This window comes from Diadema setosum, chromosome 6, assembly GCF_964275005.1.
Source record: "Diadema setosum chromosome 6, eeDiaSeto1, whole genome shotgun sequence".
Lineage (NCBI taxonomy): Eukaryota > Metazoa > Echinodermata > Echinoidea > Diadematoida > Diadematidae > Diadema > Diadema setosum.
In genome coordinates this window covers 19,717,413-19,744,555 of record NC_092690.1, presented here as the reverse complement: position 1 = coordinate 19,744,555, position 27,143 = coordinate 19,717,413, and the positions used below count along the sequence as shown (strand labels likewise).

General features: G+C 39.8%; 1 protein-coding gene across 1 annotated transcript; it reads right to left on the bottom strand.

Annotated features, from left to right (window-relative positions):
- On the bottom strand, nucleotides 1-25,814 carry LOC140229617 (uncharacterized). The gene is made up of 18 exons (XM_072309865.1): nucleotides 25,683-25,814; nucleotides 24,291-24,424; nucleotides 23,290-23,485; nucleotides 22,505-22,617; nucleotides 21,473-21,503; nucleotides 20,993-21,029; nucleotides 19,925-20,098; nucleotides 18,367-18,479; nucleotides 17,764-17,854; nucleotides 16,685-16,979; nucleotides 15,644-15,772; nucleotides 9,986-10,278; nucleotides 8,980-9,112; nucleotides 7,737-7,785; nucleotides 6,118-6,292; nucleotides 5,323-5,550; nucleotides 4,016-4,098; nucleotides 1-3,497 (listed from the first exon to the last, which is right to left on the bottom strand). The coding sequence occupies exons 1-18, from the start codon at nucleotides 25,812-25,814 to the stop codon at nucleotides 561-563; spliced, it is 5,343 nt and encodes a 1,780-aa protein (XP_072165966.1). The 3' UTR covers nucleotides 1-560.
- Nucleotides 25,815-27,143: the final 1,329 nt, after the last annotated feature.

Here is a 27,143-nt window from a genome sequence, read left to right as displayed (position 1 = left end):
ACTCATTCTGAAATTTGATTACAGTTTGAAATTCCTCCCACATTACATTTATGTATTAATTGACTATTGACAAATATGAAACCATCATTAATATGAGTGATGTCGGCCTTGATAACAAACAAAAACACATTAATGAACCTTAATGCACAATGAAAGTTTCGGCTGCAATATTTGATACAAAGTGCCCTGTGGACTTCCACAGAGCCACACATGTTCAATTTCGAGATATTAAATTGACATGCACATAAAAGGCATTTCCCTTCACAGGAAAAGTATTTTGCTGAAAAGACTAAAATTTACATACATATCAATTTGCCAGTGAAATATGTAATAAGATAAATATTTTATATTCCCACAAAATCTCCTCAATATCACCTCAGTAACATCGAAATATCCATAGAACTGCTAGATGCTCTTGTGTGTGAACAGTAGCAAGGCACCTGAACGGTGCTGAAGATTCTAGTATGTGAGCAAGTGCTGTATTTTTCCAGTTAAGCAGATACATGAGTAAAAACAGAAAAACACGCAACAAACAAGACAAAACAAAATCCCAACACAACTTAGGTGTCTTTCTTGGCAGACTTGTCCTTCCCCTTGGTCTTCCCTCTCGTGATTCTGGCCTCAATGGGTGGGATCACCCGCTCAGCAGTTGAAACAGAAATGCCGGACTCAGACACAGGGGCAGGTGTCACAGGGGTCGCAGAAGCTGTCACTGTCGGAGTAGGAGTCACAGCTTCAGAGGGAGGGGCGAGGAGAGCAGAGGAGACGGTTGTGGAAGTTGGCAGAGGGGCAGCTGTGGGCAGCACGGTGGTAGTCTCAGGCGTGGGGGGCACAAAGGTGGGCCGGGTCTGTACCTTCCCTGCCTGGGATCGAGGAGGAGTCTTGGGAGCTGATGATGTCTGTGGAGGTGGTCGGACAAAGCTTGGTGGAGGATGAGGAGGCGGAGGCGGTGGTGTGGGCGGAGGAGGAGCCCCGGGGGTCGGGAAAGGCGGGAAGGATATAGCAGCCATGGGGTTCTGTTTCAGATTCGCTATTATACTAGCTATTGATGATGCTGACAAGGGTGTGGTCTTGGCATCAGTAGTGAGGGTCATAGGAGGTCTGGACAGGGCAGGGGATTGCGTTGACTGGGCAACTGGAGGTAGAGGCCCACCCGCTGTTCCCATGTGGGATGCCACAAACACTGAGGCAGGGATGGGTGCAGCAATACTTTGGGGAGGTACTGTGTGCTTGGTCACTGATGTGCCAGAACCCGTTTGAGAAGTTCCGGGTAGCTGCTCTATAATCGAAGGGACGGTGTTACCCAGTGCCAATGATGACATGCCTTTGTGCTGTGTGGCAGGAGGTGTGGCGCTCCTGGACTGTGCTGCGGCAAGAGCACTCCGTATAGTTGCTGTCACGATGTTCGGAGGGAGTGCCGGTGATCCTCCCCTTGCAGGAGCAGCAGTTGTCAATGTGGTGCGCGTCGGTGATTGTGAGACGGCAGTGAGTTGTATTTGCACAGGCTGGAGACGATGGCCCATGGGCTGGGAGGTGGCGGCAGCTGCCACTACAGAAGCTTCTGTGGATGCAGAACTTTTGGCCACTGTGACTCCTGACCTTGGCGGCTCGTTGGGTACACCCGACATGGGCAACGACATAATGTTGGAGCCTGGTGGCATTTGGAAAATGACCCCCTTTCCATCTGTCAAGCTCGAGAGAGGGATTTGGCCTCCAGGGAGAAAGGGACTCGTTAAGAATGGCAGAGCCCCCTTTTGTATACCAGCCAGTCCTCCTGGACGTGCCCCAGGTAACAACACTGACAGCGGGACTGAGGTAAAGTCTTTCAGTTCATTAGCTGCTGCAGCCTTTTTCGCCTGAGCCAGTGCAGCCGCGGCCTGCCCTTGTGTGAATGCTCGCTTTGACCCACTTTTCTTTGAAGGCTTGCTCTTCCCGGAACCATCCTGTTCATCGACTCCAGCTTGGGAAGTCAACACTTTAATATCGCCTGCTTGCATTTTACTCAGATCTTCCGCTGCTGTTCCACCGTAGCCTACTTGCTGCTTCGCAACTCCGACTGGCATTGCCTTTATTGTAAGGGACTGGGATGCTTGGCTGGTGGAGGCCACAGAAGAAGCTGGTGATGATGCAGATCTTGGTCGGTCTATTCCCAGAGCGACTGGCTGGACTACAATTTGACCGCCCTTTGTGACAGTTGTTAAGCCAATTGTCTGATGGCCGAAGGTGTGCTGCATACTCGGAACGGGTGATTTAGTGCCACTGACGGTAGGAGCTGAGGCCGGCCTGCCCTTCTGAGCTTGAGAGTTTGTCAACAGATTTACCATGGAGAAGACAGATGACTTCCTGTTGTCTTTCATCTTGGCATTACTCTGCTTGCCAGGTGTCAGAGTTCCTGGGGTGTCCATCTTTGAGACAGTAACAGAAGCATTTGACAGGGACATTCCGACACTTGCCAAAATGCTCTTCACTGTTTGACCCTTGAGGGCGCCGTGGGGCAGAGTAATGGTAGAGTGCCCCCTCGCCTGTTGCCTGCCACTCTGCAGTGCTGCCTCTGCTCTCTTAAGAGCTAGAGCTTCACTGACTGTTGTGAGCTTGGTAGCACCAATCGTCAATGGACTTGGAGTAGCCATGGCACCTTTACGAGGTTGCTTCACCACGCCTTGGCTAACGGTCACTGCACTCGGAGTAACGGCAATGGTAGCTCCACTTTTGGCAGCCTCCGACAGTCCACCGAAAGAAGCAGCAAGGTCTCCAATCTGTGGAGAGTTAACTCTCTTTCGCCCGCCACTTCCACTCCTTGCTCTCTTTTTTGTCTTTGCACCTGATGGAGTAATCATGACTACCTTTCCGTCCGGGAGTGTACAGGGAACTGACATACTTTTCATCAGGGTGCTGCGGAGCACCTCGGAATTGGAATCCTTGCTGGCTCCAAGAACTTTAGAAACAACATCACCAGAGCCTCCCGTCGGCCCTTGCGAAGCTCCACCCAGTGAATGTGGAGGCAAAGCTGTGTGCAGCAGGCCGCCCTCACCGATGCCTGGGGAGCTCTTGGTCGCTAATAGCTGTGCCTTGATAAAGCTGTCACTGCTGGCACCAGACACCGATGCAGGAGTCTGGTGCAAACCTCGGAGAGCAGACTGCAAGGAGCCCATCTTCTGAGGGCTGATAAGGAACGGGGCCTGGCTGAAAACGGTTCCTGGTAGCACCTTTCCTCCGCTAACCGTGGACGCGAACGAGCTGCTCGCACCTTGTGGGTCACTCTTCCCGCCAGAAGTGACCAAGCTCCCAGCCCCACTGTCTCCTCCAGTGAGGAAGCCACCCACCGGATTCGTCTTCATGAATGCTGGACTCTTCCGACTCTGCTTTGGGCTGGCCGCTCTGCCGGGTGATGCCTTGGGACTGACCACCTCTATGCTGAGGCTCTCGCTGCTTGTGTCGCTCAGAGCAGAACCAGGTCTGGACGTCGGGAAACTGATGGGAGAGTCCCTCATACCAGTCTGGAAGTAAATGAGCATAGAAATCCTTAAGAACCACATTCTACGACAAGTATGTATGTAAAAAAAGTAAGCGACTATTCACTATTCAGACCTGTCTTTAAATGCATGAATAAATAAACAATTAAACATCTCTCATCAATTAAAAAAAAAAAGTACAAATGCTGCCTGATTAACGATTAGGAAGACATTTTATCATATCATCTGCTAGTATGGTCAAGCAACAAATGGCTAAAAAAAAGTCTCTGGTGAACACATTTTCTGTGTCAGCATTCAGCATCATTATTATAGGTACAGTACTATAATCATAAAATAATCTTTACTCTCTTTTCCATGGTTACTCTATAAAGTCCACGCGGAGTGGATCACAACAAGCTGAACACTGACTGATAAACAGTTCACTTCTGGAGTTGACACTATATTTCCTTTTTACCACCAACTCCATACTAGTAATACGCCCCTTGAATGAAGACAGAGCAGGGTCAGTATTATCACAAAGCTACAAGGTTTAACCATCTTACCACCATCTTGGGAAGGAGTTTTGTCTGCCGTGCGATGGACTTCCTTGCCTTCACTTCAGCTGCTTGCTCCTGGTGCAACCGTTCTAGAGGTCAGACAGAGCAAACAAAAGTACAGTCAACATTGCTTTAATAAGCCGACCTTGCATAAGTCAAATAATCACCTAAGTCGAAGGTCTTTTCAAGTCTTCTCCCCTTTAAGTTTTACTGATTTTAATCCCTCATAAGTGGAATTTTCTCTAAGTCGAAACGATTTCTTCAGTCTAAATAAATTCGACTTAGGCATGGACGACTGTACTGCTGCATAATAACTCGGTTTTGTCATGTCAGTCAGTCAAAGATGAATTCATACTGAAACCACAAAAGAAAGGAGTGCGCACATGTACAGGTAGTCACAATCTTGGTCACTTTACACCACTGTTTAAAAAAAAAAAAAAAAAAAGGTGTACTTCGGAGATTCATGACTTCATTTACATATCCTTCACACCCAAAAACTCGTCTTTAGTATACACAGTAGTGTTCACCACTTATTACAACTTCTCCATATGTAATGATTTTCATTTGTTCACGGTTAATGCGGTTTACACAAAAAGAACTCTTCGCTTCTGCTTTATCACTGTTTGGAATTCCATAAGTGAGATTTGCTGATGTTCAAACTTAAGGTTATTCAAAAAATCTTTCACAAATACTCTCTTGCTTTGTCTGATGTTTTCACCATCTCTCAGAGTCGTGTGTGTGATATGATGTGTTCTGTATCATTGCACATGTATTAATGTTACACTGTATTTGTTGATTGTGCCTACTGCATATAATGCTAATGTCTAAAGGACTCGTTCTCCCATGATGCCTCTGAGCCTGTTTTGCAAAGTTTTCTGTTTATTTTACATTTCACATTAATTTCAAACAAAGGCTTAATTTCAGATTGTAAGAAAGAGATGATTAAGTGTATTGCATGCTTTGTATTTGTTGTATATATTTTTTATTAGAACTGGAAAAGAATAAATGAAAGGAAAGGAAAATGTTGTTTGTATTTTTAATGTTACAACTAATACTACTACTACTATTTTTATTTCACAAAAGCAAGATTTTTTATAGCAGCAAGATTATGATTTGTGTTTCATTTAAAAGATATACAAGTGGAAGTGCACATCCAAAGGTAAGGTATCCTTGGCATGTGCTCCACTGAAATATGGACACTAGGACATAAAAAAAAAAAAACCTCTTCCATTTGCAGACTCAAAAATATAGGCACTGCTGTGACGTTTACCACTGCATGCCTAATTTGCTATCAAAAACGCATCCTGTCTCACCAAACTCTTCCTTCGTTCGGTCACGATGGAGGTAGATCCAGAGCTTTCTGTTGACGTCGTACTTGATGCACGGGTCCTTCTCGTAGTGAAGCCGATCGAGGGCGCCGCTCACGACGTTGTTGATTTGTACATCACTGGACTCGGCGAGGTACTGCGAATCTTTCAGGAGTTCGCAAACCGCTGCCCGGGTTCCTTCTCCGTTCGGTAATCGGGCAACTGCATCTCGTACTGGTGTACAAATATTTAACAAACCCAGTGATACCTCAGCAAATAACACTGAACTCAATTCTAACAGACACATTTGTATGGAGATAGCTAAACATGTCCACACGCTGTAGTATGTAGTAATGTGAAGTTTCATGTTTCCAGGTTAGTACGCCTTTACAGTGACGGGGTGATCGTACGCGCATAAATTGCACATTACAGTGTACTTGAATATGAGACCATTCTGAAGCAAATAATTTCAACACAAGAATAGATACATAATGTACTCTTAAATGAATCCCACAAGGATTGGAACAATCATCCCCCATTATTCCCACTGATTCCCACTGATCAGTTACTAGCCATCCCCTTTAACAACAGGAGGCTTCATTAACCAAGACCTGGTTCACTCTTTGTGTAATAAAGAGGTATTGCTTAACAACAGGAGACTTCATTAACCAAGACCCTTATGTCAAAGTGCTCTCTTACAAGCAGGGATAATCATAATGGCTGCTGCCCTCATGATGTTTCAAACACTTAGCAAATGCCTCCCTACACGGCATAGAGTGACATCATACGTAATATACCTACCAAGAGACAGGATGGTGACGTAGGGCGGTCTGTCCGAAACGAGGAGGGCATGCTCTCGCGCCTTGTTCTGGGTGGTCTCCTTGCCGAACACGCCCTTGACCGGCCCAACGATGGCGCTGTAACCCGGCATCCGATAGACGAATGCCTTATGAGGCTGGCTGTACCTCTCCCTCTCCTTTAAGAAGTAGCAGAGAAACACATTTTTAGGGGGAAAAAAAAAAAGTAAAAGTAGATGTACATGACCATGAAAATTTCAAACTCCTTTGTGAAGAGAGACTACATTACTCTTTGCAGGGCTGCTGACTTTGCTACAAATAAACAAACAATATACAAATATACAGAAAAAGGACAGAAAATTATACATTGAAAGAAAAAAAAATCACAAAGTAATAATTCAGGTGTGAGTTATTATGTGTGTAGAAATGGCAAATGATTGAGGTGTGAGTTATCAGTGTGTTATTTAAGTAATAATTGTTTCAATCAACTTTTTAGGACTGGAAATCAATCCTTACATTAAAAAAAAAAAGAAAAAAGAAGGAAAGATAGAAGATAAGAATGGGCATGACAAAAACAGTCTTCAAAAAGGGCCAAAAAAATGTGCATTGGTGTGCTGTCAGCAACATTGCTCTATATCTATCAGGATATGACAATCAATAACCACGGCTTAGAAGGAGATAACCACATGTGCATAACTAAACTGGTAGCGACACACATGTTGTTTGGAGAAACAGAACTACATAAGCGGCGTACATGTGCAATCATTGGGCTGAATGCATAAAACAAGCAATTGCTTCAAGCAAAAGCACAAGCTCGTCTAGCAAAAGGTCTAGCTCAAGTAATTACTTAAATCCATATGTATAACCTTTTGCATATGCCAATACCTTTTGCTTGTCCCGCACAAGCAATTGCTTGCGTTTTCAACAAAAGGGATGTCACGCCTGTGCGAACACAAGAACAAAGGCGAGTGTGGCAGCATGTATTTGAAAGGGCAAGTGTGTGTGGAAACATTTCCTGACATAGCAGAAGAGCTATGAAATGCACACACAGACACATACACACACATCTATACACACACACGTATTACTGGCTGATTCCCATCACTGCAGCTTACAGCAGCCTGGATCTGCCAGATCGCACGTGGAGAGAGGTCTCCTCGCTCTCCACCGAAGTCAGATATCCTACCTGTTTTACACCACATTTTGCGTGCTAACCACTGGACATTCCCGTTGTTGAAATGAAAAAGTTTCTTACACTACTTATGAGTAATTTCTTGTAGATTTATACCACTCTTTCACAAGTGTGGTCTTTCTTTCATAAATATGAAAATGATACTGAAAAGCGAACGTTCCGGTTAAGCAAAAGCTCAAGCTCATTTTACAGAGCTTGGAAAATCGTAAGCAATTGCTAGCAAGAACTAGCAAATGGTATGATTTATACATATGTTTTTCAGCGAATGCTTGGTCACTAAGCAATTGCTTGCGGGCAGCAAGCAATAGCTTGTGCTTGCTAGCAAAAGCTTCTGCTTGCAAGCAATTGCTTGTTTTTATGCATACGGATACGAGTAAAAGGCTAGCACAAGCAATTGCTAGCGTTTATGCATTCGGCCCATTGCTTCTCACCTGTTCAGCGAAGCTTGTCTTGATATTCACTGCAGCAGACTTACTTGAGCTGATAATAAAAGATGAATAATGACAAAGCCTGGTAAATATCACATTATGCATTATGCCAGGCCATACAGCATCTTACCACATCGTCAAAGGACATGCTCCATTATATGTGACCCGCTACAACAAAAGGATCCGAAAGTCGGGAGAAGACAATTTTCTGAAAACGACATGACATTATTCCCTTGCTCTTCCACTTTAATTTCATATATAACATGACTCATGAAAGTACTCTGTTGCGGAGATATTGATGATTTTATTTGCGCATATCGAGTGGTTTAGGAAATCAGCGTTTCGAGAAAACCGCCTTTGAAGTTTTCCTTCCGACGCTATCATGATCAGAGGCAAGACGGTCTTCACCGCTTGAAAATAGAAGGTATGCTCCTAGCAACCTCCACAATGTTCATTCAAGCCTAGTGCCAACGGTCTACGCATGACCAATCAGTAACCAAGATGCCACGCACTGACCAATAAGATCACACCCTCGTTGCTAGGGGCGGAGTCTTGCTGTGGCGCTAAATCCAAATCTTTGGACACGTTTGGGTTCCGTTGAACATGTTGATTAAGTCAGAAAATCATGGCCCAGTAAAACGCTATTTTCTTGCCTTTCCTTTGACCATTTAGCTTCGAAATTTCGGCAGATGATAGATGATGCATTAGACTACAAAATTATGCAAAAAAAAAGAAAACGGATAGTTTTGTCCAATTTTGATGATCTGACCACAAACTCGATTTTCTCGACTCAGCCGTCAGCGACTTTAGGATCCTTTTGTTGTAGCGGGTCACATATGCTTTACAAGATCTGGTTTAGTTGTTGTTGTTTTTGATGTTGTCTGTCACAATTATGATGGAATATGTACACATTACAGAAGTACATATTGTCAGAACTTTTTATACCAAGTTTGATAAAATTCTGATACAAAAAATTTGGATCATTGGACATTTGGATTGGCAAGTGCACATATTTGTAAGTGGGCAAACAATACTCTACACAATATTTCAGACTCCTTTCATGACCTTTAACAGAGCAAAAAGTTTTTGTTGTTGTCATTACTGGGCAGGACATACTGTACATGTATAACATAAAAGACATCACCATTTACATCCAATCATCTTGTAATAATGGTAAATCAAGGTCTGAGTTCCAGTCAAGTACATACGACATTATCTTTTTCGAAGAGCAAGTGGACTCTCTTACTCTAAAGATGCGGTAGTGGTGCTGGTGCTACTTTCTTTGGGCTGCGGTGGTACGGCCCTCATGCCGGGCAAGGTGTCGAGCCACTGCTTAAAGAGGGTCACCAGCTCTTCTTCAGAGTCCGGAGGTAGCTCGCCTTGAGAGAGAATAATAAAGATGACATGATGGCTATAAAACTGCATGTGCTTTGATGGGAGGAGCACTTCATCTTGAAGATTTGCCTTAGAATGTGGTTCATCTCACTGGGCAACACACATATCATTATAAATAGTTTTAATTCCCAGATGCCCTGTGATATATCATTCATTTCTTCTTCTTTCAGGTCCATCTTTCACAACTGAAACATGAGTAACAAATGTCACTACTTGTAGCTTCATCTAAACCTACACCCAACCGGAAGATATTCAAGGATTAGCTTCAAGAAAGAAATGCTTCTAAAATGTAATACATCCGTTAAATTGCTTACAAAGTGACGGTGAAAATGTCCATGTCATACTTCACAGACCCTTTTGCGCAATAGGATACGTAGTTCACTGTTTTTGCGAAAAAGGGATCACTGCATATGGTACAATTCCTAAGTGATTCACTTTGCTTGTCATCACACTAAAGGCAACTTACACTTGATTACATCGAGAAATGATATGCTACTGTTTCTGCCATATCATTGTAGTCACAGCTAATACAGGATATTTTCAATCTTAACTTTACATATATTTTTTGTTACATCACTGAGGTTTTATTACCATAATAGGCTCTATTTGATGATGGACTACATGTACTTTGAAATGTTTAAAAATGACAAGTAGCCCATTTTGTGATGAAACTCTTTATGTACAGCAATGGAAGTATCAAAGTGCAATATATTGGATCATTAGTGAAGCACAAAGCATTTTACCCATTTAGGACCACACTCTCAAAAACAGCATTGACATTACAATGTATACACAAACACGTCGCAAGTGGTAACATCACAGCTAAGATCACGGAAGTAAAGGAGATCACTTCTCACTTCGCCACTGCCACATGTGCCTCTCCTCGTCGTAGCGAACCCGGGGGATGACCTCAGGCACGACGCTGATCTCGCCGTTGAGGAACTTCATGGCGCCGTCGACGACCTTGGCCCAGCTCGGCTGCAGGACAGCCCAGTTGCTGAGCATGCTGACAGGAGAGCGCTGCCAGTTCGCCAGGCTCTCGCGCAGCTTGCTGAGCGTCAGCCGGTGGTTGGGCGCGGCGCTGAAGATGTCCCGCACGAGACTGAAGAATGACGGATGGACCCTGAGTGGGGGTTTGATGTCACTGGACCTTGAACAAACACACGAAAGATAAATGATCCTTTATAATGTCATAAACAGTAAGATTCTGGTGGAAAGCTGTCGTGGCAGACCATGAAATCCATTAGTATCTGAGAAGGCTTACAAAGCTACCAACTTGACAGACATTTCAGCTTTTCAGAAAGCACTTCAATTTTTCAGATAATCAATTGTTTTAGATGACTGTCATATATAACACAGAATGAAGCTGTTTTCCAGTTGAAACCTCTGCCCCAGCTACACACTACCCTAAACATTTTCTCTATTTTCTTGGTAAAGGCAAAGACAATTTCTGTCATACACAGAGATTTTTCCCAGCAGCTGCCTCCTTTCTCTTGCAAATGTTTTTTCCATGACGCGAAGATAATACACTGAATTCTTTTACTTGTCCTATCACTAAAAACCAACCTGGAGCAGACCCAACAAACATTATACACACAAGTGTGAGTTTTAGGGCATCTGTCCACAAAAATTGCACTATATGTTCAAAACCTCAACCCTCCCTTTCAAAACAACAACAACAACTCACAATGAGGTGACAAGTGACGTTAGAGCTACTAGTACAATTTGTATACAGAGAATTCAAAATTATCACCCCCCCCCCCCCACACACACACACACACACAAAGATAATAACAAACAGACACAAGAAATACAATTTCATTATATTTCATGTTCAGTGTATCACAACTCCCCTAGTCCTCCAATGACAGGATTTTTCTGCCAGGTATCTTTCATGTCTGCTATGAATCACATCAAACAGTATCACTTCACGACCATCATCTTGACTGTCAAGAGTTTTACAATTAAAACAAAACAAACAAATCCCAAGGTCATTTATAAGATAAGTAAATATAAATCTTGCATTCACAGTTGATTTGATTTATTCCAACTTTTTTTCCCAATTTTGTTCGATACAGAGCTTATAAACACAACTGCATAACAATAAGTAACAATGATACAATATAGAGTATCTGCCAACAGGATGTCCTATCATTTTTCAGCTCCTGAAAAGCAACTAGAGGCCATCAACTTCCCATGGAATGACGGCAGTCAACTGTGGGTACACTGCTGCATCTACATTGTACTATATTAAAACCATCTACTAGAGGAGGTACATTGTATGCCAGCATTCTGGGTGAGCCCCCACTTTGCTTAGGCTTGCTGGAGAGGAGGCAGGGGAGGTAGAAAAGGATTAGTGCAGGGGGATACTTTCAATTTAAGTTAAAAACCTCACCAGCCCGCCACAAAGAAAAAACCCTGCTTAACATACTAGCCAGCAAGCTTGACGAAGGAAAGCGATGATATGTGTTTTTGATAGTATGGAGTAAACGGCAAAGCAGAGAGGGATGGCCATGTCATCTTCATGATATTCAAAAAAACTGCCTCATAAAGTAGTTAAAATGACTTTGTGGAAAATGCTTCCAGACCAACATGCTACAATGTAGTTGTCTGAGAAGGAGCACTGTTTAAGATTCCACATACACATACTAAAACAAACACACACAGACACAGACACAGACACACACACACACACACACACACACACACACATAAACATGTTAGTCACAACAACACTGTTTTCATCATTATTATTACCATCATCACAGACAATGATTAACAATGACAATAATGGTAAACCTTTCATGTAATTATTAATAGAAATTGATCCCTACATGATACAAGGGAAAAGATTTCTAACCAACACAATATGCCCAACTTTGGAAATTTGGACTTTGGTTCAGAATAGAATTACAGAGGCAAAAGAAAAAAAAAAGGGGGAAAAATATGTACTGTAAAACATCAAATTTTAGTGGCACAAAATTTTCATGAATTGCAGCTGATGGCCTTTTTCATGACATGAAATTTTCGTGAAGTACCTCTGGCATTCAATGCATATAGTGTAGACAAGATCTTTAGCGTGCATTTTAATTTCGTGAATCTTAACTCATGCGAAATACGCAAAATTAAAATGCACGCGAACATTCCTGGTTTTACAGTACATGCAAGTCTGAAAATTAACCTAAATTAAAAGCAAATAGCAAAGTAATAAAAACAAAATTTGATTATAGTATTAAAGAGGAAAGCTGCTTCACTTCAATATCAGCATGCTTATTTTGTAACAAATAGCAAAGCAGCAGTTAATAAAAAAAAACAGAGCACAGCAGAGCATAAGGAAGTAATGCTACGACAAGAAAAAAAAAGTTTCATTGTCAATTCTTGAAGCAAAAGACTGTGGCAAAGGGCAGATTAAAGGACGGAAGGGATATGTACAAGTATGGATGGTTTTTGCTGTAGGATAGTAGTAAAGGTATAGAAAAGGAACTTAAATAGGGATATAGATTGACAGTTTATATATGACATACTACCATTTTTCCTTTTTTATGATGGTAATTTTGCTGTACTATTTTCATTTCATTTGTTTCAATGAAAAAATGAAATGTGTGTTTTCAGTCATTAAGATGTTAATTTTTGAATTTGAAGTGCGGAAATACTACATAATATAAAGGTTTTTTGTTTGTTTGTTACGATGTACAGCAATACCAAATTGATAAGTGTTTCTTTATATTGTTTGAATGGAAGTGAATAAATAGAATTGGGGATAAAAAGACAAACAACTGGAAGGCAAGCTTTAGGGCAAATGTTAAATATAGCAATAGTTACAAACTACCATTCCACAGTGGATGTTGAAGACATCCATCCATTCCATCCATAAAGGTTAGATGACTGCTATTGGGGAAAGTCATTGCAATCTAATGCTAGACGGACTGCTAAAGTGATAATATTAACCAAATAATGTCTCAAAGACTACGGAAAATGTTACACAAAATGTTAATCAAATGTTATGTTATGTTATATTATGTTATGTTATGTTATGTTATGTTATGTTATGTTATGTTATGTTATGTTATGTTATGACATAACACTTGCTAAACCAAGTGCTATTCTACTAAACCATACTGTAAAGCAAGAAATTTTTGTGGCATGAACTTTTTTCCATTTGAAGTTGACGGCCTCTTTCACGGCATGAAATTTTTGTGAATTGCATAAAGCATAGACAAGAACTTTCATACATGTGCATTTAAATTTCACGAATCTTCACTATTGGGATATTCGCAAAATTAAAATGCAAGCAAACATTTTTGGTTTTACGGTATACTCCGCAAATTTCTTCAACCAAACACTACACTGGTGAATACAGGCAAGGGAAAACGTTATGTGACATGTTCCTGAGACGCAAACTCAAATACTGCAGCAAATGTCACAACTAAAGCTGACCTTGCAACTTTTTGATTGACAAATTGCCCTACATCGACGTAAATAAGCACTGAATTGATCAGTGTTTTAGTAGTAGCCATGATAAAAAATCATGGGCGTACATACTCGAGCAGGATTCGAACCTACGACCTCCTGATCACCGGACAGGCGTCATCTCCACTAGACCACCGAGCTTTCGCCCGACAGCAAGTGTTGGTTCTAATCCTTATAGCATGCAGCGGGTACTGCTTTGTTATTCAAATTCATGAAATTCTTCCGTCGAGATGTTTTCATTGCAACAGTTGCAATGAAAACATCTCTACGGAAGAATTTCATGAATTTGAATAAAGCTGACCTGATTCTTAAACGATATGCCAAATGGCAGCAAAATATTGAGAGCAAGAAAAAGTAAAGAAAACATAAAGATAAACCAAATATTACAGCAAATGATTAGTGAACCAAATGCTAAACTAAACTAAAAACATGCCAAATCAAATGGAATCAGAATAAGAGGGGGAAAAACAAGGAAAGTGAAAAGAGAGAAAGCAACCTATCAAGTCCCACAAACATCTTTTATTCGTGTTTATGAGTTGCATAAAATAGACTGCGTTAACACTTACCTCTTGCTCAGTCCTATATTGTTTATATAATTGTTTTTAGTTGCAAGATTTTCTTGTGTCTTTTGCTTGCTAGAGTCAACACAGATTCAATTTGGCAACGTATTTTATGAATACTAGAGTTTGTGTTTCTCTGTAATCTCTGGTTAATACTTTCTGATTTTGTGAGGAACAAATGAATTAAACAAATTTCATGTTCTTTCTTTCTAAGATATGAGGTGTGTTGTGAAATTCAGAGTAGCCAATTTACTGATGGGCAAGATGATGATCTGTGGCAAAATTTTCTACAAATTGGGGTTGTCAATTTAATAATATGTGACCGTGCATCACAAAACCAACAAAAAATCACACCAGTTGATTTTCCATAAGGACTCTAAAAGGGTGAAATGGGTCAACATAGTCAATCTTGAGATTTACATATATTCTGAAAGAACTGTTCTTCTTCTACATTGTCTTTAAGTTTGGGATAGAAATGGAAATGGAAAAGTGTGTTTTAGCCGTTTTTCAAGAACACTTTTCTCTTTTTGGGTAGAATGGTGTGATTAGGTATGTCTAACAGGCCCCTTTTCATTCCTAAAAGTCCTTTCAATGCACTCTTCACTCTCAACTCTATTAACTTTTGAAAGTTGAAAGATGGTATTAATCATGAGTAGAGTGTGCTAATAGAACCTGCTCAATTTCAGCTTAAAGGGACTGTACAGTACTGGTTGAGGTGGGAATTCATGTTTTGAACATTCTTAAGTGAGATAATGAGAAACTTCTTATGAAATATGAAAGAGCATGTAATTTTAAGAAGGATTCAACGTTTATTTGATGAAAATTGGTTTTCAAATGATAAATAATAAAAGGCGACATGCCACAACTTTATTAGGATCTCTTTGTTTCCCCTTGTTTTTGGATATCTCAGCCATTTCAAAACCGATTTCCATCAAATAAACTTTTGATACCCCTTAGAATTGCATGCTCTTTGACATCTCATAGAGTGGTTTCTGAATATCTTGCAAAATGTTAAAAGCTAAATCCTCACCTAAACCAGAACTGTACACACCCTTTAATCTGATAATCCCTTCATTGTTGTTGCTAGGGTGGTTTACATCTTTTTTTTTTCTTTTTTTTTGTCCCAGACATTGCACAGCTAGCACGGCTTGATGAAGATTAAGCGATTGAACAGACCCTACACTTTGGAACTTTTTTTCTCAGTTCACACTTTTCCAGAATGTGCGCTTTCTTTTTGATATTAAGATAGGTTAGGAGCATCGATTTGAATTAAGTTATACATCATTTAAAGCTTAAAGTCTACTCTTTCAGAATCTTCCCCTAACTAAAAATCCATGTGCGGTAACTTTTTGTTGCTTTTGTGATGCATGGTCACACATATGATAATGATGTGCGGCAAAAATTCCCTAAAGGGACTTGATGGGTTGCTGATGTAACGCATAAAGTGAACATAAAAAATTGAGAGGGAAATTGCAGAAGGCTTACAGAGACCATGTGGAGGAAACTGAGGAAGCGGGTGAGGGTGGGGCGGATGAGGGGAGGAGGTAATCATGGGCTGCATTATACCTGGAGTCTGGAGAGCTAGGGGCGTCACTGAGGGTCCCACAAAAGCCCCTAGGCATACATCAGGGAGGGAACAAAACAGGACAATCACAAATCAAAAAAAAAAAAAAATGTAGGATGCTGCCGATAATTTTTTTTTAATTATTATTATTATCATTTTTTTTTTCAAGGCAGAGGGCTGTCTGTGTATGAGTGAAAACAAAGATTAATACCAGAAAAACAACAAGAAGGTGATATGCACATGGTGGGGTGCAGTTACAAGTGTATGTGCCCATGGGTGTATCTTGGCAGCAAAAAAAAAAAGAATCATAAAAAGAAAGACGATAACCAAATAATCATCACATGCATGAGATTATGAAAATAGCATGACTTTTTTAATGTCATAGAGCACATCACAAATAAACAAAAATATATAATGTGATTATTATTTCTCACTATATACATGAAAATGATATGCAACAAGCACATGCATATGGCGTAAAATAATGGGTTGGCTGGAGCCGATGTGTGTGGTGCATTTTTTTTATCCTGATGAACACAAGAACATTAATGCCAAGTTGAATTCTTCCTGTGAAAGATGTCCACCTGTTATGCTACAGAAAACTATCAAAGGTGGCTACAAAATGCTAGACCTATGCCTCACCGTCACATAGTAACCACGACATGAATACACCATTCGTCATAAAAGAGCAGGATAGACAGACCAATCAAGGCAGCCTTACAGTGTAGAGGTCCTTGTTGATATTCTAAATTTAATACAGGAGAATGTACGATTTCATATGAAGTCTTGGTGTGGTTGAGAGAGTCAATAAACTATGAATGGAGGAAAGACTGTCTGTTAAACTCATGGTCAAATAGTGATTCATGAAAATCAAAAGCTCACAAAAAACATAACAGGTTTTACAGAATGCTAGCAATGATGTCCAAGCCACAGGTTATTTGAGATCTAGCAGCTGGACTTACATTGACCCGGCAGAGGCTGGTGAGCAGGTAGCAGGCGAGATGGAGAGGTCATCCCTGGTGGACAGGCGAGACTCCGGGGTGCTCAGGACGTCCACAGGCGAGACTCCCTCCAGGGAACCGGTGGAGATGGGCGTGGTCGGTTTGGGCGGGGCCACCGCCACTGCTGTAGCAGCTGCTGCTGTTGCAGCAGCCGCAGCCAGCATTTTCTTCTTCTTCCGCTTCTTCTTGTCGCGCTCCTTGTCCTTTCGCTTCTTGGCCTGCTTCGGGGGAGTCTCCTCCGATGCAGGGGGTACACCTGTCGCAAAGCAAGAAATTCCCTTAGTCCTTACAGCTTCCTGCTTCCTTCCACCTAACAAAATTCTTGCTGTTGATAGGCATTCACTGGCTGAGTGCATGAGCAGGCTGTATTTCGAAATCTATTGCCTTGCACTGTGTTATCATGTATCAACTCCGAGGTATGGCAATGCATTATACGGTTCAAACAGTACATCACCCATCCACTTTATTTCAGCATTGACATAAAACAATACCATGTGCAGTGGGCATTATGCAACTAATCCCACTTACATAAAGCTCATGGCAAGAATTTTTCATTTCAGTTTGATAGGCTAGAGAGTAAGGAGATACATTCAGCAGGATTGACCAGGAGAAAGGGCCCAAATAGCCTTTTCCTTCTCATGCTTAGCAGGCAGGAATGATGTGTTTTGCGATCCTGACTGATTGCCCTTTAATGCTGACTTCTGTCAAGAAGGACTGACTTGCTTAGTTCGACCCTTCATAGTGCGCTTTGTTGACACATGCTGGAGAGGTGCTCTTTTCGCCAACCTACTGGTGTAGATGCTGGGAACTACCTGTCAATATATATAAATGACTTTAATCACACAGATCCCTACTGTGTCATCCTGGCTCTCCTGTTGTACCAAGGCAAAGTGCTACACCTAAGTGAGCTTTCTACTTTCTGAGCAAGTTCAGATTTGGACAGGTACATTATATTACTGGATGCTTCTGGAAAAGCTTGGTACATGTAAGTTAAGCTGAGTGCCTAAATACACATAGGGTGAATGATGTACATGGCCTACCTGGTGGACACAGTTTCTGCAGTGGCTTTGGAAATGCCCGTGTGACGATGTCCATTAAAGTGATGTTCTTGGTGTTGAGATCCGGGTGTTTCTGCACAAAAGTAGGAGGCAATGCATGCAAAACTCACAACCTCTTCCTACGAAATACATATTCTCATTGAAATATCACTTCTTTACATGCAAAATAGTACAAAGGAAATTTCTAATCCAATGTGTAACTCAATCACAGCATTCAGAATCATAAAATTATAAGAGGTATCCAGATTTAGCTTTATAAATCAGTCCCAGTCATGAGGGGCATGATCAAACATGCCCCTCATGAAAATCTATCATACTTTCCACGTTCCATTTTCAAAGGTAACTTCCATTCTTACAAGAAAAGGTTGAGTACCATGTCTAGGAGTTTCTAGGATTTTCTTTACACAAGTTAAGCTTCAGCATTCCACAACTTTCCAATTTATACTTCCATTTCACTGAAACCCTTACCATGTTGTGTATCTAATTTCACTGAATTTACTACAATGAGAAGTGGAATTGCACTTTAAAATCTAATTTAAGAAGGTTGCAAGGTTGCCACGGAAACAGGAGAAATAAATCATCCACCTGGAGATGCTCATCCTCCATTCTGTCCTGGTAGTCCTCTAGCATCTTGATGTACTGCTGCTGGTTGATTCTGATTGGCTGGGCAGGGGTGGCTGGTGACCCCGCTCCTTTGACTAGGTGCATGGGTGGAAGGGGGAAGAGAGAGAGGGGGGAGAGAGGACGCTCAGAAATAACTTCATTGTTTGCTTTAACAGTATGTATTAAGTTTCCCACACACGCAAGATACAACTTGATGTGGCAGTAGATGTGACTAAAAAATCTTGTCTGAATAAGACATCGACAACCAAAGCCAAAGTGCCGTATATGAAGAGAGTCTGGCCAACTGCTAAATTGCGTGCTATGTCGTTCGTTTAATACTCATTGTATTAATCTTTATGCGTTAGAGGGTTAGCGTGTACATTACGACGTCACAATCAAAGCCAGCTAAGTAGAGCGTAGTTAACAATAGGCATTGTGTATGCCCTCTCTTTGGTACAGTAACAGCATGGCTCCCGGTATGCCACAATGTCAGATATTGACCAATCGCAGGCTTCAAAACTCATAGGCACAAAACCGAGTTGGCCAGAAACTTTTATGTACAGAAGATTTGTACTTCAAAAATAGAATAAACAGCACTCCCTCTAGACGGTTTTGTCATGCAGAGTGAAGAATTGTGCCATTGATATTGACTGTCATCTCAGTATTAACCCATAAACTCAGCATCCTAATAATAAATGGAAACATAGTACACATTTATATGCAGGCGCTCCTGGTATACATGTGAAGAGTTTGATCAAAAAATGGGTTAAGTGCCATTTTTTTAAGATTTTACAGTAAGTCTATCATCAGATGGAACAAAACAAAACCTTTCAAACGATACCTCACTTGTTGCAAAACGAGGAATATTCTTGAAGTTACGATTAAGAATATTCCTTATTCTGATAATATTTTCTTTGGTTTTTGGCAGGCTTAATCACATATCGTCGCTGGGGCGATAAGACCTCGTATCTACAAAATGTCAAATGTTCAGGAGAGCCAAAAAACATGGCGGCCAAAGCACTGTGGCGAATGGGATAGCCTTTCCTTTGACATGCCGTGGTGGCTTCATTTTTGGAGTAAGACAGTTGGGATTTGGACAGGACATCACTTAACCCATTATTTGACCATTAATCTAAAAAACTCATTTTCACCAAAATTGCAGATACAAGGTCTTATCACCCCAGCGACGATATACAGTATGTATCTATAATTGACAAGAATTGAATTAGTTTTCATGATGGAACTCTATATATAACTTGTGATAAGCATTTATTAGTACTGGACACATTCAAATATGAATACCTCATGCATCGAAGGTAATGTGTAAATCTAAAACTTTTCTATGACGCTCAGCAAACGCAAGCTTCTCCACAGCAAAATGGAGCTCAAGCAGAATGCAATAAACCTGCTTACACATATGCGTTGGGCGAGTAAAATGAATAGGTATTGGTACTTGGCAGGTATTTCCTGTTCAATGTGAAGATGAGGAAAACAATTTGCACTGCTTTGTTGTTGTTTTGTACAAGTTTAAAATTTGTACCTGTCTCAGCTATCGCCCCTTCTCCGATGGAAGCCGGCTTGGGGTCAAAGGTCGAGTGTGTGTGGGTTTCCTCCTGGCCGTCCAGCTCCACCGGCCAGTAGTCGGTCCACTTTGGCTCAAGCATGGCATCAATCTGCTGAATGTCCATGTGGCCCTTTTGATGACCATTCATTTCTGTGAAATATATTTAATGAAACACACATTTTTCAGAGTATTGCATCATTGCACTGAAAATCGCCTATATTTTTCACATCATTCACCAATGCACAGAAGAAAATATCGCATACAATTCATGAATAGTATCCATACTATGGTACACAATAACCTGAGAAGTCTATCTGCTGTTCTTCTAGAGTTTCCTGTGAGAATAATCCCAACCAATGATTCCGTTACCAGTTAGCATGGATTAGCATAATCGAGTTAAGAGGGACATAGCAGGAAATCAAGCCAAGAACCAGCTACCACTTGGACCGATGATGTTCAACAGGTAAATGTGAGATAACTCATAGACATAACATAGGACTCTCTACATAATGTGCATTATTAATAGCATTCACCAAAAATATTATCTTCCAAAGTTGGTTCTGAAAACTCTACAAACTAAATGTATTTATCATATGTATGACTTTTTGTGTGTGTTATCCGGATTATGTCATTACCCTAATGACTAAGGTGAGCAATACTAATTTACCTCGCAAAAAAAAAAAATAAAAAAATTCCTCTGAAGAACAAGCAGATATTGAAATGTACGTACCATAAAACTAAACGTTTTGTGAAAACATCAACTAGTATGGAAATATACAAAATATGCAAACCAAGACAAATACAGGATGAATATTTGACAATCAACCCGCTGCACAGTTCTAAATATTTGTCTACAAATCTCTATAAAATTCAATTGATCTGCGCATGTATTTTGTCACTGTCATTACAAAAACAGAGAGAGAGAGAGATAGAATATCTATATAAATATCTCCCTCACATGAGTGCCATTTAAGTCCCTCCATCCCTTACACCTGCCGACATTATCTATCTTACAAACAAATCATATGCTACAGCAATACCTACCTGGAGCAAATTCATCTTCATCGGACGATTCTGACAGCTGTAGATTGTGGAATAATAAGGGAAACGACATCTGAGATTGAATTGGGATTCCATTTTGATATCATATTGCTTTGTATGTAAACAGAAAAGTTGAAGTAGATCAGCGTAAATTTGAGAAAAAAAAAAATCACACACACAAGTAATATGAACTGTAGAAATTTAAAGAGTAAGACAAATTGGCAACTTTGTGTGATTGATCTACATCTGTAGCTTTCCATTCAGTTTGTACACATAATTTCACTACTTTTCCGTTTTCTCCTGAGTGATATTTTCTTCATTACTGTTTTTGGTGTAGTATATAATAAGAGTAATACCTCATTTGTGTATTTCCTCCTCAGGGGATAAATTACGTCTGTGCCAAAAAAAAAAAATTGAGAAAAATAACAGTTAATTTAGTGAAATAAATGCTACAACGAGAAAAGAAAATCTGTCAATTCTTACCGTCTCATCCTCTTTGGAGGAAGCCAGCATCCTGTACCAAGATAAAAAGAGAACATTAACATGAAATCCTTGGATATCACCATGTAAATACAGTCAAACCTGTCTATAGCGGCCACCTGTCTGAAACGACCACTTTTTTTTGTTTCCTTTGGGTGGTCACTTTAGACAGGCTTTCATGAATACTGTAGGTGAATGATAAAAGGTGTAAGAAAAAAAAAATGCAACAACAAAAAAATCTCATCAAAATATAAACAACATGGAAGTAGAAATTCCCTTCAGCACAACCACTTTCATCTAATAATCTAGATCCCAGGCTCCCCCCCTCCAGATCTCGGCCGTCGACCGCGCAATCGCGATGAAAATTGGCACACACATTGCCTATGATGTAATCCAAAGTACCATGAAGTTAAATTTTTGAAAAATTATCATTTATGCTAATTTATTCTAATTTATGCACAATAATGTATAAAATCAGACAATTTGGTATAAATCACTAAATAAAGCTCAAAATGGGCACATATTTTGTGTAAATATTCTTTTCAGTGTCCTGAGCAAATATAAGAGAAAAAAATTGTGCCATCTGAAAAAAATTTCTTAAGTATTTTATTGTTTTTTAATTTCTTATTAATTTCATTGTTTTTTCAACTTTAAGTTTTTCATTGTTTTTCAATGAAATTTCTCCGCCACATTGTTGCGAACAAGAATATATGTTATTGATTGATTTTAATCAATAAAACCCCCAAATAATCCTGCTTTTATGAAATTTGCCTGTAAGCACAGTTTGCATTGATTGTACACGATTTCACATTTTTTAGCAATTTTTGGTCTGACATGAACATACATATTTATGCGCAACTTCGGAACCACGCGCCAAAACTTAAAAAAACAACAACAGACAACTTTTGAAAATCATAGCTTGCTTTCCATAATTTTTTGTTTTCTAATTTTTAATTTTAAAAAAATCAACTGTCACTTTTATATAGCATCTTGATCAATTAATTTGTGGTGCATGGTTATGAGTAGCCATCTTACTTTTTGTACTTTTTATTCACGACCCCATCAACTGCCTTGTCGTTTCGGTACAGTCGCCGCTTGACTGGGATTGGAGCTGATGGTGATGTGAACATTACTGCTTCCAACAGTTCCTGGAAAATATGATCAGATGGTGATGGTTCTTTACAATCAATGCATACAAAATTCTTGCTTCTGTTAAAACATCAAAGAATGATTGAAATTTATGTATGGTAATCTGAATGAATCATACATGTATGTGCTATAAATAGAATTCTGCTAGGATATTCTTTTCAGATAGTCATGACATATAGTAGTTACACGAATAGAACAATTCACACTGTAAAAACATTCTTCTGTTACATTAATCATACTGAAATGTTTAACACCTTTGAAATTGTTTTTAGTTTATTTGTTTTTTGTTTTCTTGTTTTTTTTTCTAATAACAGAAATGCATGTTTTTGATGGGAAATAAAAAAAAAAAAATGTTGATATCTTTGAGTACTCCAGTACAATATGAAGTTTGTTGTTGTTTTTCAAGTAAAATTGGCTGTGCTCATGGCAACTTAAGTTTGGAGTCTTCTTTTCATCTCTCATGTACATGCATGCATTACAAAAACTGAAGTGTTCTGTCTCTTAAAACTGAGCCAATTCATGCCTTCACTCATCTAGAGCTTTGCCTAAGTTACATATTGCATGGTCTGTATTCATTTTTGTTTCTAAGTGTTTTTGTCTATTTGTTTGTTGGTTGTTGGGATCTTTTTTTTAGGGGCAATAGAGGGTGCATTGTTTATCTATTCCATTACCTGTCTGGATATCAGGACCTCCTTCAGCAGGCGGTGCAGCCGCCTCTGCTGGGTGAACCGATAGTCCTGGTACGTGGCCCTCCGGTGGGCCTGCTCCAGCTCGGCAATTTCTGGATTCATGAAGCCTGCCCTCAGTCGCTCCTGGAATGTCGCCAAGGGGTTGCCGAACTTGAAGTTATCCCCATCAAAGAGCATCCTACGTCCATTAGGTGGAGGTTTGTCAAAACAAAAAGAACAAAGCATGGCATAAGTGACTGCCAGGCGGGACCAACATACAGTACATGTACAGTATGTCATTTGGTTGAGCAACTCAATTTTTATAAGTTTGTCTTGGTGGCTTAAAACGCTAGGATTTTTATTGATACGCTGTACTTTGCACAGAATGCCTGAGTGACCCTAATCTTTACATCCTCTTCTCTCTCTTTTCTATGACACTGCATCTCCTAACTCTCTCTCATTTCAGTCACTTTTGGAATGGGTTTGGATGGTCCAGTTTGATGAGTTATACATGTACATGTACAACTGTACATTATATCATTTTGAAGCTTAGGGCTGTCACATCTGGTTGGCACTACATAAATATGTGCCAATTGAAGGACTAGAACTCTCGAATGAGGGTCATTACTTGTTTTCTATCGCCTTGTGATGTGTGTTAAACAAATGATATGGTCTTCATTAGAGAGCACATGCAGTTACAAGTGTAAGGTAACAAAGATGCATCACATGCACCTACACAGTCACTGTACAGCCTGTAGCATGAAGTCTGAAATTGAAACTAAAGAAAAATTTGGGTGTGAGTTTCTTCAGTTTGTCTCCCTCTGAAGTAATATCTTTCTTTCATTTAAAGAAAAAATCATATTACAAAGCGATGAAATGGTCCTTGGTTATTCACAAGATGACATATGTATGACAGGCAGTCAAATTAGAGAGATAAAAACAAGCACTGACATAATAAATACGATGCTGATGGCATCTGATTTGCACAGTATTTCATAATTTACCTTAGTGTCTCTTTCTTTTCTTCTTCATCATTGTCAGGGAAGGACGGCATGAGTTCAAGCAACTTTTTCCTCTCTTCATCACTCAGCGATGCGTCCCACACTCTCTGGCTTAGGACATCCTTGAAAATCAGTGGCTGTTGAAAGAAAATACAAATGAACCGAATCTTGAAGGAAATGGGTTACTCTACATAGGTTGTATATAACATGCATACATTGTACAACATTTATTTCAGCAAGTCTAATGTTTCACTAGTCGGGACTTCCCAGCGATTTCACGAGCGGTTAGATTCTTGATCATTTAGTACAGTACTACTGAACGGCGAAATGTATGCTTGAACTTCACATTCATGTCCAGATCACAGTCAATATTACTGCAAAAATAAAAACCTCCCAAAATATTCGGTGGATAGAGTCTGTGTACTACACTAAATTGTAGAATATTGATAATTCTTGAGGCCATACTAGAATGATCAGTCAAAGCTTTCAGGCAGTCTCTTGCAGCACCAGTTCTGCGATGTACATTGTAAATACCATGCATACAAACAGTTATCAATATTCAGTAGCTTTACTTTATCAAGGGATTTCTGGTAATTTTTACCTTCTTTAAAATTCATGATTTAAGTCATAGCCAACCATCATATACACTTGCAAAAAAGATACATGTCTCAGCATCACAGACATCATAATCATCATCACCATCAGGGTTATCAATAGTCCAGGGCCCCATTTCATAAAAAAAAAAAAAAAAGCTGTTAAAATGATAGTAACTGTTGCTGGGATGGCAATTGTCATGGTAATGGAAAAAGAATCCAACTTCCTCATTGGCTGATGCTAAGTTGCCATTCCAGCAAGAGTTGCTACTTTGTATCCTTTACAGAGATCATCTTTTATGAAATGGGGCCCTGACCTATAAGTACAATGTAATGTGTACATGTATAGTTGTATGTATCTTTATCATTTCTCTTAAGCACAGGGGAATAGTAGAGCACGTTAAAGGCCCAGTTTACCTTTGGGAGCAGTGATTTTAAAAATGTTCAAGATATCACATTTGATGCATACAGTTGTATGTGTAGGTCTGTTGTATCACAAAACATCCTACCATAGATACATTTTTCGCAATAAAGCCTAAAATATAGGGAAATATCAGTATTTTTCTCAATAAACCATAACTGTAGACGGTTTCGTCAAGAAGCATTCTTATTATAACTATTGTTCACTTTTTGTGTATTTTACTATACTTAACATCGATTAAACGGATTCAAATTTTTACAGTGGCTGTTTCTATCCCCAACTCATATTTTAGAATTATTTTAAAGCACTAATGCTGGGTTTTTGTTTCATCTGCAAATGGTAAATTATGCCTTTGAATAAGGCAAAGAGCTTGGCACTCACATCTTCAATGAGATCCACTGGCAACCAGACTTTTGCTTTCCCAAATATGCAGGGTTCAAAGGTCAAGTCCACTGAGTTGCGTCCATCACTACCAGACTGCTTTCTAGCAGTCTTCTCTTTTGGCTCAACCATCCTGGAGCAGTCTCTCAATTTTTCTCACCTGGAATGAACAAAAAAGTTTTGGTCCTTCTTTAATATTGGATACTATTGCACTCATGTATAAAAAGTCTCATTCACACTCAAAGTTCTAGAGGTACAAATTGTATATACATTGTATGTGTACACACTTTTTTTGGGGATTATTCTTTATTCGAATTTCGTTCAATTTCATGTCACAGAAACAGAAACGTTCACAGAAACAAAAACAAAACATCATACAAAGACAAACTGCATTATACACATTGTACAAAATAACGTCAATCTTACACTATACACCTGTATAGGGACAAAATGCACTACTTAACACCAACATTGTGCAATATAATGTCAAACTTACATTGTAACTCTTTTAACCAAGGAAACGAAATCCGCTTTGTGTTGTTTTTTTAAACACATATTCTCGCAAAACGGGAACATACATTGTACATACCGTACATTTTGTGATGTGCTTAAAACACAAAACGGGGCATACATGTATATCATTGCTTCTCGAAAGAAAAAAAAAGAGAAAAAAATGAGGCCATTTGCAAGAAAACATACACACATGCACACACACACACCCACACAACGCCAACACGCACTCCCCACCCCCCCCCCCCCCACCCCGTGCCTTCAGCCCTCAGGTTTCAGGTTTTATTCACACTTGAATAACTCTGCCGTGTAAATTGCCATTTTGTTTCTCATACAATAAAATACATTGTACATCCTAATCATAATGTGGAAATAATGTGGAATTGGTAGAAGCAATAGAGAGGGAAAAAAACACACAACAATGTGACAATAACTCGCAGATACCGCAAAATCAAGACAGAAAAAGAAAATCACGTATCATCCTCGGTACACACAGACACACACAAACAAAAGCTCATATTTTTAGCCTGGGCGCTCCTTCACACAGTTATAGGCCCTACACTGCTTCGCATTCGGGCTGGTCGCAGTTAATGTTTTCCACATGTACCTGTACTTTATTATACAGTGTATGTAGATCAATAAGATACATATTTCTTCTCCTGTTCAACAATTGTAGAAAAATATGATAGACTGTATAATGTACAATTTAACTTACAGTGTATGAACTACAATTTAGGCCCTAGATAATACAGTACATGTACAAGACACAGCAACACGCATAAATATACAGTACATCACGCATCGTGTGAAGGTCTAAGTACACAGTCAGACATTGTGGTGATCGCTGATATTTTGGTATTTACAGTACATTCATTGTGTGTACCACCTACGACTCGACTACTCCTGTTTATGATCCAATTCATTGTTCCAAGGCAAAGGCCAAGGGCTACA